The sequence below is a fragment of the Serinus canaria genome, chromosome 14 (genome assembly GCF_022539315.1).
Source record: "Serinus canaria isolate serCan28SL12 chromosome 14, serCan2020, whole genome shotgun sequence".
NCBI lineage: Eukaryota > Metazoa > Chordata > Aves > Passeriformes > Fringillidae > Serinus > Serinus canaria.
In genome coordinates, this window is record NC_066328.1 from 232,621 (window position 1) to 248,262 (window position 15,642).

Here is a 15,642-nt window from a genome sequence, read left to right on the forward strand (position 1 = left end):
ACTGAACCTTGGTATGGCAATGGAATGTACTATATTCTAAAACAAAGAACTATAGACCAGTTCAGGATAAAAGGCAAAAACAAGACTAGTCATACATCAACAAATCACCCCCCATAAATTCATTACTTCCATCTTACTATATGCAATTCTTGCAACATACAGAACAGCTAACAAGCTTTCATCCCCTCACTAATGATTGACGATTCAATTACTAATTCCCAATAATGGACGATTTAAAACTTCATCAATGCATTAAAACAAGGAGCTCCCCCGAGGCCAGCTATACCATGACTGCTGCAGAATGCTGGGGAGAAGGAGGGGACTCACTCTTAACAACCTGCTGGGGTGTTTGTTCAATGTGAAATCATTTATAGAAAAGACAAGACAAAGACGAGCTGGACATTCTCCCACTGTCTACTCATCTTCCATCTCCCAGCCAGTGACCTGGACAGCCACACCATTACAGCTATAACAACTCCTTCCCTTCGCTCCAGGTGCACCAGATCACCAGCACCTGTGTACAAGGTACAAAGCACTCATTTGGATATGACTGCCAGCATTTTCCCTCAGCCTTCAACACAGTTTGTAAAGACTTCAGGTTTTTGTACTCAGTATTTGAACTGCAATGCCCAACAAAATCATGGCTCAGAACACCAGTGTTCCAGAGAAACTTACTCCTTCCTTTTGTCCAGTGTTCTCTACCCATCTATATGTCCCATTATTAGAACGTCATTTATCTGTGACTGGCATATGATCATAGCAAACTGCATTCCCATGGAAAAAGCTGTCTCTGCAGTTCAAAGCAAAACATAAACACTTGCAAAAATTTATATAAAGACATTTAAAAACTGCAGTTTCAGAATCTGATATGAAAATGACAAATAATACGTTTTAAATAACAGACACTGACAGTATTAGGATCTCATAGTGACTACTGCCACAACTTCTTCCTTCTAGGTAGCATCTCAGAATCTGCCTTTCAGTCTTCCACTGACAACTCTTACAGGCCAGCTGATTCATATCTTCTGTGAGAGATTACACACACACAGAAGTTGGAAGCCCCAGAGTAAATTCTCACGACACCCTTGTATCCCAACATACAGGCTGGGTTATAGGCTTAGCTCACAGCATCTTAACTTCTACAGGAGTCACCAGTCACTGTAGGTGGAGCATTCATTTGGGAATATCTTTATAAACAAGATGGGGCATTCACACTCTTGCAGGCTGCAGTTCAAATACCAAATGCAAGGACTAACTGACTCCCCAAAGTGTGGGATGCAAATGTCAACTTGTAACAGACAAGTTCCGGACAAGTCAAGCTTCATTTTGCTAACTTTGTAACTGGAAAGGAAGTTTACACCCTGCCTCCACAGTTACAGGGTCTACAGCAGACCCTATGCAGTTACAGGGTCTACAGCACAGACACCTGAGAAGGGCAAGTCTAGAACAGCTTATGCCTTATGGCAGGGTTATGCCATAGAGCGTTCTTGTTGTGAATTAACATCCAAAGTTTGAAACACAGACTCACAGAATATTCTGAGTTGGAAGGGACCTACAAAGATTATGGAGTCCAACTCTTACATGAACGGCCCATACAGAAACCTGTGACCATGTCATTCTTAATACCATGCTCTAACCAACTCAGCTAATCTCAGGCTCAACTGGCGACTGTCCTACACAGACAATTGTAGCCAGTCTTCTCCTAACCGCTACTAGTTAGAAAATTAGAGATAGCTGAATGTGTTAAAAGCATACAGAGAGTCAATTGTCAACTTGAGCCTTCTAACAAACCTATACCGAAAGCTTGCTTCTCTCATAGGACAGGATCTGTTTAGTATACAATGTATCAAAGGCAGCACTATCTGAGCTAACCCAGAAGAGCTATAAAAAAAACCCCATGGTTTATTATACATTTGGTCACTCCTCCATCTCCTGTAAATCACTATTCTCTTGCTCTTCCTGAAGAAAACACCCATAAAGCTCAGTATAAAACTCCACCTAACACTGTGGCTGTGCAGCCTTGCAGGCAGGCATCTGTCAGAGCTCAGTATCTACAGCACAAAAGGAGAAAATCCTCCTCTTGTGGGATGGGATGAGTTACTGTGGAGCCCCGGTCCTCAGCCACTTTGAAAGGGAGCGGAAGAGAACTGGTGTACATGGGATGGCAAAGAATGAATCATGTCAGGGTAGGATGGAAGGAAAGGTACTAAGTGCAAGTGAGATGGACAGAATTAAGGAGAATGTCAGAACAATGGACTGTGCCAGTAGTTTTTAAACAGTGATTCGTGTCCTAGTGAAATAATGCTAGAGGAGCAACATCTCAAATAATGGTTACAATATATTCTGCAACACATGAACTCGAAGTTACAATAGAACACTTTGTAAGTACATACATCAGGTTTTTTGGTATCTGCATCCTCTCTTCAGAAGACAGTAGCTGATTTAACCCACAAGCTACCAAACATGAAACTCTAGCACACTGAAACAAACCAGACTGCTTTTTAGCAAGTTCTATACCATGCCAAAAGACTGAACACTTTAATTCAACTAAGCTTTCAGCTGAATAAGTCATTTTTCAGAAAAGAACTGATTATTACCTCAAAACAAACACAAATACTTGTTTGAGACATTCTACACATTTTAGGAATAAATCCAGAACAGCATGAAAGACATCTTCAAGCTTCAGTTCATCACCATTAGGCTAGTCCTCCTGACTTCATTCTGCTTTCAGAAAATGGATAAAAACATGGAAATGGCAATACTCTACTCTAGTTCAAGCTGCATCTACAGCACATTGTGGCCATGTATTCCAATATACCTTTCACCAACATGGTCACCACACACATACATATTCCATCCACTCTGGCCTCATGGACCAAAACCTCAAAACACACCTTAACACCTGTGCTCAGCAACCATGTAGCATACTGGTGTTTGAGAAGCAAACTCTCAGAAATCCCTATTTTTCAGCAACATTAACTTGGTCTGCATCTCCTCCCTCAACAGACCTCTCTGCATTGGAACTCCCCCAATAAACTGTCTCAACACCACTATTTCTTCAAGTTTCTGCTATGGTTTCATGCAAGTTACTTGAAGACTTCCTTTCAAGCTTTCATGCTTCAAAAGTCATCCATGAGTTGAGGTGTAGACTACAACCTTGAAAATACAATTAGAAGTTGATGAACAGAGTATGATAATAATTCTAAAAAAAACCAGCAGAGATTTAGATATTTGTGCAGAAAATTTGATAAACCTTCTCACAATTCCAAATGGATTGGCTCCTGAAGTGAAATAGTTTCCAAACTGTATTTTACTGTATTACTTCCTATATAATTTTTGCCCTAAACTCAAAAGTGCCCCTCAATACACAAAAGGCAAGAGGCGGGATTCAAAGGTGCAATTAAAGAGTACATCAGGGCAATCTGACTATTAGCAGCATTTTTACACACTCCATGAGGCAGAGGGAATTATTATGAGCAACCTTCCCAGAACCACAGTAAGATAAAGTTGAAAAGTCAGCATCTGCTGAGTGGGCAAACTCTTTTCACAGTTTATAGCCAAGTTTATCAATAATTTGTCTGCTACAATTAAAGACCCTAAAAGCATGAATGCCAAAAGTAAAAAGGAATTTGCAACAAAACTATTTTCAAAACTTTTCTGAAGACAAACCTTCACCTGCTGAGCACAATTCACCACAATTTGAAAGAAAGTAAGTGCATTAATCACACTCCTTAAAAATTGGCAAGTGAGAATCTTCCTTTCAGAATACACAGGTTCTAGATGTAGAATCACTTCAATAAAATGTTAAGGGTTACACAGCCTATGATAAAACAAGTTTCTGGTTTCACTGGACCAAGCATAGGCATGGTCTGGTTACTCCAGCTGGCCACTATGAGTTACTCGTGCAGCCATCACCTTGACTTTGACATAAACAATGCAAAAGCTTCCAGGTTCAGAGCTGATGCACTCCAGCTTTTCATAATTTTTATACTTACAGAGGGAGGAGAAAGTTAGTGGGACAGCTAATGAAAGGATTTAAGTCCAATCTTTACTAGTCATCTCCACCCTTCCATATATTCCCTATCAGAAGCTGGCTCTGTGAGATACTTCTCTCGGAACACAGAGTACTATGAATTCTGATCACAAGGCATTGCACTAGGGAGAATTTAGACAAGACTGGAAAACCTCTCATTAGGCATCTCTGAACATAAAGAGCTCAAATTAGAAAGGATCCCACTCCATGGCTCTGTTCTCCAAAATCTAACAATTATAATCTCAACCATATCAGAGAATTCAATCAATCAGACATTCACACCAAATCTGGCCAGGCAGAGCTGTGACTGGTCTTAAAATTGAAAAAGTGAAAGCACAGTCATAATTCTACCACTGTCACTCCTGATGAATTTAAGAAGTTCTCCCAAACCTGACAACATAGTAATGTGATTGCAAGCACTATCCATGAGTGCTTACGGAGTTAATGTTTTCTGTTCTGTATGTAATTTTCTTATGTTTGTTTTGGAGTCTGAATTGCAAAAGTAAATGAAATTTCTTTTCCTATTGTGTGGATATTCTTAGTTAAAATCATTCTGCTGCTCTAGAATTCGAAATAAATGTTCATGTACAAACATGAATATACACTTACACAAACATATGTATTTGTTCACACATGTATGGACTTCCAAATCAGTGGAATAATTTCAAATGGATATATTCAACTTGTGAATCACAGACAAGACATATTTCAAAGAAACACCTCCTCACATCCAATACTATTTGCAATCCTGTAATTAATTATACGTAGCTAAACACTCCTGGGTATTCCATTTGTTTGTTTATTTGGTTTCGTGCAACTGGAAGAAAAATTATGTAGGCCTTTCCGTTCTGTCCTCTACCACCACACAGAGCTTTCATTTAACATTCAAGAGATTAAAGAGGACTTACTAAGGTATTTAGAAATACTTTAGTCAATTATACCAACTGTCAAGCAACTGAGTTCAAGAACATTTTTCTAATATAACAATAACTAAAATATCCCAATTTGCACTGCTTTATTACTGCAACACAAAACTATTGCAACTATAATGCTTACTTAATGCCCAGCACGTGTACACCCCTGAGATGGACAAGAGTGAGGTAACCTCCAAGACAGATTTATGCTACATGGAATTATACTTCAATTTAGCAGAGAAGAGTAAATTTCATTATTTTAAATGTTGATGCAATATTTGAGTGCTGTTTTTCTCAAAAATTAACAGAAAATAACACTTGAGTACTTCAGCACATGATATCCAAAATTAGGCTCAAGCACAGCTCAACTGCAACGCTGAGATGTCATCAGTCACTGCTGAGCACACACAATAGCACCAAAATATTTAAATATCCCTGCTGCCTTCCACCTATTCAAGTTAGAAATGGCACCAAAAAAAAAAAAAAAATCAAATTATTGTGTCCAATGCTAAATGGAAAAGCAGGTGTATGTATGTCTGTACCTACAGACCTTCAGATGTATACAAACCAATCTCAATAAAAACCTCAAATCACATAGATGCTCAAACTGCTGTGAAACAGTGAAACAGGACGCCCAACACCTTAGAAATATGCCAATATGCGTACTTCATTGCGGTTTCCAAAAGAATTATTTGGATAATAGAAATAACTGAGGGAAATCACCAATGTCTTGTGGGTGGGATTCTTTTTCCTATGCTAACTAGCACCCAGTGAATACTTTGTTACTATCCAAGAACAGAATTCAGAGTGCAGCCACTTGATTACACAACTAGCTAGAGTCTGATTCCCTAATTAGAATATAGGAATTTCCCAAAACTCAAAAGAGATGAAATAAAGGCATTAAAAATTTGATTCAATAATGTAGAATTTTTCCCTCCTCCACATAAATATCCAGACCCCCCCATTTCTGGAAGTGCAGAGAGGACAGTGGGCAGCAGAGAAGCCGAAGCCTTGGGACACAAAGAAGATTTCAGCGATGAGAAACAAGCCCCAAAACACCTTCCCAAAACCGAATAAAGATGGCATCTTCAGGAAGAGAATGACATCCCACAGCCCCACAGGTGCCTCCCCTCTTTGCCATCCCCCTTCCCTGTATGTTTTTAGGGTGTCAAAACACAGTACCTTTGCCTTTCCCAGCAGTGCTGCTGCCTACCGAGGAGGATGCCTGAGAATCCTTCTTCAGTCTCTTGCTCTGAGGTCTGACACTGGACCTGAGAAAATGATGCTGGTCCTGGCTCTGGGAGGGCTGGAGAGAGGCAGGGGCCGCTGACAAGCTGGGGTTCGGTGGGGGGCTGCTGGCAGTGTTGCTGTTAACGATCTTCTCTTCTTTCTTTGTGCTGCTGCTGCCTGGAGCTGCCTCTCCTCCTCCTCCTGCCCCTTCTTCTTCCAGGGACTCCTCATCTCCTCCTGCTCTCTTGCCCAGCTTTTTCACCCCTTCCTCCCCGCTGCTCTCTCCCAGTTTCACTGTCATCCTGCGGGGGAGGAGAGGGGAAAAAAGAGGGGGGGAACACAGTCACGCCAGGGAGCCCCCCGGAGAGGCAGAGAAACCCCTGGGCTGAGAGGGGAGAAGTTTAGCTGCAGAAATTCCTCTCAACATGGCCGCCGTTGTTTGTTACTAAATCCCCTTTCGTTTGCTGTCCCGACCCAACAACCTGTGCCGAGGGTGGGAGGGGGAAAGCCCCGCCACAACCCCTCCCAAACCGGCCCAAACGGCAGCCAGGGGCCCCCGGTAGCCCCCCGTCTCCGTCCCGAAGGGCTCTGGGCCGCCTTTGGCCGAGAAATCGCCCGGCCAAACTCGGGCGTGTGGCAGCGCTCGTCAGCGCCGGAGGAGCGGCAGCCACTGGGCCGGCGGAGCAGAACAGAGCGGGGAAGTGCTGCTCCCCCATCCCATCCCACCCCTCCGCGGCTCCCGGGCCCGGGTCTCTTCTCTCTCCTCACCGCGGAGCCGCAGCCCGGCCCGCCGCGGGGGGGAGATCCATGCTCCTGGATGCGGCGGCGGCTTCTCCTCCTCTGTGCGTGTTGTCTGGGGCTGGGACTGGCCGAGGCTCCCGAGGTTCCCGCTCCCCTCCGCCCCCACCCCGCACCTCCCCACGCTCCTTCCCGCCGGGCAGCCCCGATCCCGCCGCTCCCGCCGACGGCAGCACCTTGGGCCGGGTCTGTTCTGTCACCGGGAACGGGCAGGGACCGGCTCCCCAGTCCAGCAAGCACCTCTGCCCCCGCCTCTGCTGGGAGAGAATTAATGCCACCCCATTTTCCCCCCTCTTTTTTTTTTCTTTTTTTTTTTTTTTTTCCAATTTGGAGGGCAATAAACTTCAGATGCACCTACAGCGGTTGTGCACCCTTGCCTCGTTGCTCCTGACCATGGAAAGACCCTGGAAGGACAGGGCAGCCCTGAACCCTTGTGCCAAGGGAGCATCCCAGGGCTTTCAAAGGCATCTGTCAACTTTCGGACCTGACAATGGGACGAGTTAGTTGCTGGGATGACCACATCTTGTGCCGACTTCATAAATCCTCTCAATTCTGAAGTCTTTTTTCAAATACTTAAAACAAAACGTCAGATATGGACACAAGCTTAAGGTATTAAATCACATTATCTGTTAAAATCCAACAACTGCTTTAGTTTTTCCTAAAGAGTGTAAAAATATTACTGACAGCATATCTAAAATCAACTTCCAAGAAAGAACCAGTTGCACCCAGCAAGGAGCAACACTTGGGATGCAGCTGCCTTGACACCATGACAGGAGCCACCATCCAACTTCCCTCTAGGGAAAAGATAACCAACAAGAGAAGGAAATTCCGAATATCACAAACACTGTAATCACTACAGATTAGGCTGACACCAGGATAAAAAGGTTCAAATTAACGAAGATGCATCAATGTGATATGGCATATAAATCCATCAAGTTACTGCTTATGAATTGTATTCCTACTATTAAAATTTTATTTTTCCCTCTAATTTTCAGCTAGAACACTGAATCCATCCAGAATTGTGTTGAGCAATGTTTTGAAATTCTCAATAAACTGTTCTGAACTGTGGATCTAAACTCACACTGAAATTTGGCTATTTAGTCACCTGACAGTTACAAATTGATTCTTCACTCACCAAAACCTACAATCTCTAGTTATTTTGAGGACAGAAATATTCCAATTCTGACAGTGTGTGCTCAAAAACTCTGCATAAGCAAGGCTTAAATAATTTCAAGCTTGGTTTTATTACTGCAAATTGAACGATGCACTCACCCACTGGCCTCCCCCAACAATTAGCGGGGAGGAAACAAAGACACACTCCTTGGGGACAGCTCCTCACAGGACCCGAGTAGCACACCCCCAGGATCTGCCCCACTTCTCAACTGCTGGCTCCTTCCAGCATTCTGCCCAAGCCGTGCAGTTTCCCCGTTATAGCTGCTTTCTCCTTTCGTTTTCACCTTCTTCCTCCTTTTCCTTTTTCTCCTAAACTGAAAATTTCTTCAGCCTAGCTACGTTAATCGTCTACACCTACGTGGCCGTCCTTCTGCTGCCTCCCGTAAGAGCCGCAGAGACGCGTTCCCAAGCGCAGCCAAGCAGGGCCGGGCCGGTCTCCCTAGGGCCAGGTGCGTCCCGCCCCGCAGGCTCCATCCCCCGCCCCTGTCTCACCTGCCGCATCAATACCGTCACGCAGCCTCCGCTCTCCGGCTCCTCCGTCGGCGGCTGCCTCGGCTACTCCGGCACCCACAGCTCCAGACACCTCCGGGCTGCGCCCACACCCGGCAGCTCCGGAGGCGGCCGGCGCGGAGCCCAGCGGCCCTCCCAGTTTTGCTGGCGACGGCAGCCCCGCTCGCGGCAGTGGGGACGACCTCTTCCCCGGGCTGCTCCGAAACCCAGCCGCGGTCCCAGCGCCGCCAGGCTCGGCCGGACTCGGGACTGCGCTGGGCTCGGGGCGGGCGGCGGCCGTGGCGGTTCCGGTTCCTCCTCACCCTGCCCGGGCCGGGGGCGGGGCCGCGGCGCGCGGGACCAGCTGAGAGCGCCGGCGCTCCCCGCCCTCCAAGCAACGCGCCCCATTGGCCGGCAGCGAGCGGGAGCGAGGCGGGGGCGGAGCCACGGCCCCAGCGCGAGCCAAACAAAGCGCGGCGCGGAGCCCGTGACGAAGGCTCCGCGCGGAGGAAGAGGCGGTGGCGCGTGTCGGCTAGGGGTGGGGTGAATCCCGAGATCTGGCTGTTGATTAGCTGAATGAAAGGCCAATGGAGAGTCATCTAGCTGAGCCCTTTGGACGGCATCTAGGATTCCGTTGGTCAGGGTGATTTGCAGGCGGCGTAGTATTCGCGGCTGCCGGGCCGCGGCGCTGCCACTCCGCTGCCGTTCCGCGCTGCTCCGCCGGGCTGCCCAGCCGGGCTGCCCCCCCCGCCCGCGGCTCTCCGCAGGCCGGCGGAACCGGGGCTCGCTGCCCGGCGACACCGGATTGGGCCGGCGGTACCGCTGACTCTCGCTCCCTTCGCCGGGACCCCAGGAAAGCCGTGGGGCCGCTCTCCCTGGGGCAGCTGGGACGTTCTTGGGCTGAATTTGGGAACAGGCGTCTCCCGCCCCGAGGCCCTTCGCTGGACCTGAGTTTGCTGCTGGTCATTCTTCTTTTCTCAGTGGAGGCTCCTTGATGTGGACTGATACTTCTTTGTGGTGAATTGACGTTACCTGCTAACCAGGATAATTTTAAAAAATGTATAACTGATACTGCATGAGATACTTTTCCCTTAATAACGTGTTTGTGGAAAGAACATTAGATCATCCTCTTTTTTGAATCTTTATAATTTTCATAGCAGGAAAGGGTGCCTTAGTCGTCTTCCAAGGAAAGTCTTTGTAAGTTTAGAAATAAAGCCATAACTACTTAAACTTCATGGTGGTGTCCAAATTCTGGAAAATTGGGCTCTCGTGGAGTATGTTGCAAGTAATTGTCTGTGATGGTAGCAATGTAACATGCCTTGATCACCGTGTTATCACCTGTAAATATGCTGTAATTGTGTATTTGTGAGTAACCAAGTGGACTGCTCTAAATGGAATTTGTTAAAAACGGTTTTTCTCCAATGCGAGCTTTGCATTTAAATCTACATCTTAATTGTTTGGGGTTTTTTTAAGAAATTATTTTCCAATTTTTTTATACTCTCGCACAAGATCATACAGTTTATTTTTCCTCCTTGGCCACAACCAAACCGAACAATACTGTTAGGAAATGGATTCTGCACCTCCACTTCCATGTATTTCCAAAGTGCTTTTCAGAGAGATGTGCAGTTATGTTCAGCTCTCCGGTTGAAGGTTTCCATTCTCTGTATGTAAATAACTTTCCCTGCTTGAATAGCCTCATTGCCTCCAGTGGACTGTTAAGGTGTGAAAATGCTCATGTGTCTAAATGTTTGTGAGAGAAAAGTTGACTGGAAAGGAGTTGGACAAGAGCTGAGAGGCAGGAGGTAGGGTGAGACGCCAAAAGACACTTGAGCTTCCATTTGTTTGGTTTTGATCACGGCCCTTCCTCACTATTCTGTTTTTATGACCTGCACAGCTACAAAATGCAAATAATCTTCCAGTGTTTGTTGTCATGGTTTTCTAGGCCAGGCAAGAACATTAACTTGCATTTGTCCCACATCCTGTGTATTTTAAGGTATGAATAACAAAATGCATTTTTACTAGAAAATAGAGCAAGCAATGCTGAACTGTTCAGCAGAAGGACAAAGTTAATATTTTAGATTTGTTAATTTTTAAAATTTTTAATCTAATGTGCACGATCATTGCAAATTATAACATGGAAATACTTTTTCCAAAGATCCTAGGTGTAAAAGCCACCAATATAGTGGATGGTCTGTATTTTCCTTTTAGATTACTTAGAAGCTAGCAGATTTCATTAATAATTTATTTCTTCTTAAAAGGCTCTGAAATTGTTTATTCTGGTAGACAATAATGGATGATCTTTGTGTTGCTAAAGCAGTTGTTTCACGTGCATGTAAGAGGATTTAAATGGAAGGACAGACTGCTATTGTTAATACCATATTGCTTACAGAATAAGGAAGCACCTAGTCGTGCAACTGTTTTCCTCTTGGTGTATGAGGTCAAGCCCTTAGGGGAAGGGAGGAAATGGGCTGTGAGCAACTGCATTACTGCAGCCAGTCCTGAGACTTAAGGGACCTGTATCTTTTATGATACCAGGGACTTGGAACTAAATAATTTTTAAAACCCATTTCAACCTGAATCATTCTATGGCTATGTGACTTTATGAGTAGAAGGGAAAATGTTTAGATCCTAGGACTCCACATTCACTTGTCTATTTATCATAGAAGCAGGGCTTCTCTGTTGAATGTTGAAGGGCAGGAAAACTTAATTTCCAGCTAAGCATGCACAAGTCAGAATATGTAGTTATTGGGAAAAATATTGTGCAACATTGAACCAGACAATTCTGAGAGCTGTAAAGTGGTCACTTGAGCAGAGATAATCGGTGGGTTGTTTAGACTTTTTTTATTCCAGCCCAGAAAGGGATGTTAGACTAGATGATTTTCTGAGGCTCCAGCTGGCTGTATGTTTCTCACTTGAGTGTATTGTGTATTTGCAGTAGTTTTCATGACAGCTTGGTTGTCTGAGAAAACAAGGCACCTGCACATGGTCTGCTCAGATCCTCAACTTCTAGTCTGATGAACTCAAGGCTACAGTGAGAACAATTGGCTGGGCAAAGGCAAGAGATGAATTTCTGGCTCTGGGAGTGGCACCTGAGTGAGCTAACTGGGCTACTGCATGTTCAAGGAATCCACCACGAAGAGATGCCATAAATGACTGTTAGAGCTGATGCCTTGTAGAGGGAGAAGATAAAAAGCTCCAGGAAACAGGACTTTGTCAGTTCTGCTGCTCTGATCTGTGAGAGTTGCTCACTTCTAACAAGGTCTAAAGCCAGGCCTCTCTACCTGAACACTGTCCATAATTCTAGCAGATATACAGTGCATTTCAATGTACTGTGTGTCTCTCACTGTGTACTTTTTCCTACTTGCTACCAAATCAGAGTTGGGTTTTTTTGGTTTTTTTTTTTTTTTTTTTTTTTTTTTTTTTTTTTTTTTTTTTTTTTGTGGTGGTGTTGTTGGTTTTGTGGTTTTTTTTCTTTCACAAGAGTCCCTGCGTATTTGGGAAAGGAAACTTACAAACACCGCATAAATTACATATTACACATGGCCAGTCAGCCTCGAAATATACAGGAGCTGCTTGTCGTAGCTGTGCCAGGTGTGGCTGCTTTTCATCAGCTTGCGTAGAAGTGTTGTGACTTCAGAGGAATTACAAATGACTATGGGTAGGACAGTGCTGTGAGGATTTGGTGTTGAATTTTTTTCGACCTTTTGGAAGGTGTTAGGCAAACCTGGCTCTTAGGGCTGGCTTCAGGCCCAGTAGGGGTGAGAGCTGGGAATGGAGTTGGGCTGTACCTGACATGGGTTGTAGGCGAGCTGAGGAGGTGTAGGGTGGTAGGAGGGCTTTACGGGGTATCTTCATTTAGATGCTACTTGAAAGACTTAGTCGTTAAGTTAAAACTTTTCCCCCAAAAACTCTGAAAGAGCCGCTGAGCTCCGGGCGGTACAATTAAATATGGTTACGATACGCGTCTCTATACCATGGAGGTTCAGCCTGGGTCATACTCCGTCACAGCAGGTGCTTGATAGCGTTGGGGATCGGGAAGGTTTGGGGATGGATCTCGATTCTCAGGACGGCAGCACAGTCCATCACCTGCGATAGAAAAAGCTCCTCACAGGTCAAGCCACCCTGAAGACGCCTCCGAGACCGTCGGGGACAGCGCAGCGGGACCGCCGCCGAACCCGCTGCGCTCGTCACTTTCCTCCACTCTTCGTGTAGCGCCGGGTGGCCTCGGCTATTCCCGTCACTCCTCGGCTCCGCTCGGCTGTTTCCGCTCGCGGCTCGCCCCGTTGTCGGGGTAACGCAAAGCATCGCGGAGCGAGTGCGGCCTGCGGCGCGGGCGGTGAGCGCGGGGGCGGGAGAGAGGGCGGCGGGCGCTGCCCACGGGCAGGGGAGAGCGGGCGGCGGTCTCTACCCGCAGCAGCCCGCGGCGTGGCGGCCGGCTCTCCGTGGTTGTGTCTGGGCCCGGCCCGCAACAGCGGGGTTGGTCGTGGTCGGCCAGGGGTAAGGGGCGCTTGAGCTGCTGGCGGCGGGGGCGGCCGAATCCGCCTGCGGGCGACAACGTGGTGGCGTGGCCCGCGTGTTTGTCTTCTCGGAGCCGTGGAGTTTGTGGAGCCCCTTGTTCTGTGCCGGCGATTGGCGATCATGGCCCGGACGGGGGCCGCGCGCAGGGTTCGGTCCACTCCAGGAGCTGCCCACGGCAACAGCTGCCGGGGCACCGCCTGGCACAGGATCCCCGCCCCTTCTTCCTCTGCGTGGGTGCAGGTTTCGGCCGGGTTTTAGCTTCATCTGTTTTACTAGTTAGAGAAGATTGTAAACAGTCGTTAACCATCTTTTTGTAGCACAGAGCAGTTTTGTATTATCTTTTTTTTTTTTTTTTTTTCCTGGGGCTGCCTCTTTTAAACAATTTCAGATTTTAAAACCAGCATTTCTCATAGGTAGAGGTTAAAGGAAAGACCTTTGACTTTGCTTTGGTAACTTGAGCCTTGCAGGAGAGTCTTGTTAAGGCAACTTGGACAGAGACCCCTTTCACCATGTGTGTGGTGACTGGGGGCTGATGAGTCCATAGCTCCACAGGTACAACAAACCAAGTTGCTATCAACCTCGATTAAATGTGCTAATAACATGTGACAGAACATAAAAGCAGCTTTTAAAGTATTGTTCCCAAAGACAGAATAGCATATATTTTTTTTCCTGATATTATTTTGTGAAATATGTGCACGTGTTCTGGCTCGCTGCTGTCATATGCAGTTGTTAATGTTGTCTGTAGTGTTTATCTCTGTGAACCTCATGAAGTTCAAGAAGGCCATGTGCAAAGTTCTGCACTGGGTTGGGGCATTCTCCATTACCAGTATAGTCTGAAGGATGAACAGATTGAGAGCAGCCCTGAGGAGAAGGACTTGGGGTACTGGTGGGTAAAAGACTGGAAATCACCTGGCAATGCACACTGGCAGTTCAGATACCCCCATGTCCTGGGCTCATTGCCACAGCCTAGGCAGCAGGGAAGGGGGGAATTCTGCTCCTCTGCCCTGCTCAGGTGAGACCTTCAGGTGTACCTCCAGCTCTGGAGCTCCAGCGTGGGAAGGACATGTTGCTGGTGGACAGAGTCCAGAGGAGGTCACGGAGATACTCCAGAGTCTGGTGCCCCTCTTCTCTGGAGACAGGCTGGAGAGCTGTGGGTATTTAGCCTGGAGAATAGAAGGCTCTGTGAACACCTCATTGTGGCCTTCTAGTATTTTAGGAATCCATTCAGTGCCAGTGCTGGTACCTCAGGGTGCAGTTGTAGTGCAAGCTGCAGGTTGAGCTTTGGGTGGCCAGAGCAAGAGGTTGTGAACTGCTGACTACATAACACAGGGCATGGGGACCTGTGGCCCAGCCAGGTGAGGTACATTCAGAGACACTCAGCAGCAGCTGTCTATTTATTCCAAAAGCTAAATTAATGAATTGAACAAGAGATGCAATTTGGAAGCTTGATAAACTTATTTCTGTCATTGAAGGGGACTGAAATATCTGAATAATAATAAGTAATATTGATAACTACAGATGCAAGGAACAACTAAAAGTAGACATTACAGCTGTATGGCTAGTGTGATAAAACAGATTATTTCATATGAAATGCAGCTTTGTTTTCATCTAGGCATCTTACATTTTTATTTTAATCTGAAGTGAAATTCTTTATTATTTCAAATTTTGAGCCCATCTAAAGCTCACAGTCAAATATGGACTAATTCCTTCCTCTCTTAGAGGAAAATGAAACAGATAAAATAAGGAGTAAAGTAGTAGTATGGACACAATTCTGGAACAGTACCAGAGATGTAAGAAAACTTTTAAAATACATGAAATCAAGTCAAAAAACACTCCAAATTTTATTTGAATGGTTTGTTGGTTTTTTTTTTTGTTTTTTTTTTTTTTGAGTGGTGATAAAACTGGACCCATGCAATGCCACTTTGGGAATGCTGAGGATTTTGAAGGATTGTACAGATAAAAGTAAGTGGATCTTGTTGGAAGATGAAATGGTTTGTCTTTAAGGTGACTGCTCTTGTCTGCTCTCATATCCAGTAGCTGATGTTGTTCCTTGTATGTGTTAGAGGCAAGACACAGAACTCCCAATTTACTGAACAGAGTTGTCCACGTTTCTAAATTAAGTGCCCAGAAAATTAGTTATTTGAGGCGCTAACAGAAAATTTAAAGAAAAGAGACCTTAAGAGTCTGTTGATGCTCATTTTACATGCTGGTAACTCAGGCAAGTCTCACTGCTGTGCATGTGTGTGCCTGTGGATTCTGAACTCATGGCTTACCTGTGCAGAAGAAAACATCCTTTCCCCTTAAATGTCACAGAAGTCTTTTAAATGTTTCATGCCTGGGGGCTTTTTTGTGTGTATGTTTGTTTGTGTTGTTTTCTTGGGGGTCTTGTTTTGTTTTCCACTGGGTCTTGGCAGGGTTCTGTACCTGGGGACCAGTCCAGGTTGGGGGCTGCCCTGCTAGGCAGCATCCCTGTGGAGAAGGACCTGG

General features: G+C 45.7%; 2 protein-coding genes across 10 annotated transcripts in view; one reads left to right on the forward strand and one right to left on the reverse strand.

The window, feature by feature from the left end:
- CRAMP1 (cramped chromatin regulator homolog 1) overlaps nt 1-8,977 on the reverse strand; it is a 48,973-nt gene extending 39,996 nt beyond the window's left edge. For 4 of the 6 annotated variants that reach the window (XR_007778783.1, XM_050979877.1, XM_050979878.1 and 1 more), the window contains exons 1-2: nt 6,946-7,045; nt 6,130-6,479 (exon numbers count right to left, since the gene is read on the reverse strand). Coding sequence is in view for 5 of the 6 variants with exons in the window: in XM_050979877.1 (XP_050835834.1) it covers nt 6,130-6,479; nt 6,946-6,986 (391 nt within the window). In the remaining variant the exon portion in view is untranslated. Of the gene's footprint in view, nt 1-6,129; nt 6,480-6,945; nt 7,046-8,640 lie in introns of those variants that run through there. The other 2 variants (XM_030229922.2, XM_050979879.1) reach the window with 2 other exon arrangements.
- A 3,301-nt stretch (nt 8,978-12,278) lies between these two features.
- The window catches only part of IFT140 (intraflagellar transport 140), an 85,691-nt gene continuing 82,327 nt past the window's right edge, over nt 12,279-15,642 (forward strand). For 2 of the 4 annotated variants that reach the window (XM_009099625.4, XM_018924711.3), the window contains exon 1: nt 13,160-15,117. In XM_009099625.4, the coding sequence (XP_009097873.2) occupies nt 15,084-15,117 (34 nt within the window). In that variant the 5' untranslated portion in view covers nt 13,160-15,083. Of the gene's footprint in view, nt 12,974-13,032; nt 13,135-13,159; nt 15,118-15,642 lie in introns of those variants that run through there. The other 2 variants (XM_050979880.1, XM_030229573.2) reach the window with 2 other exon arrangements.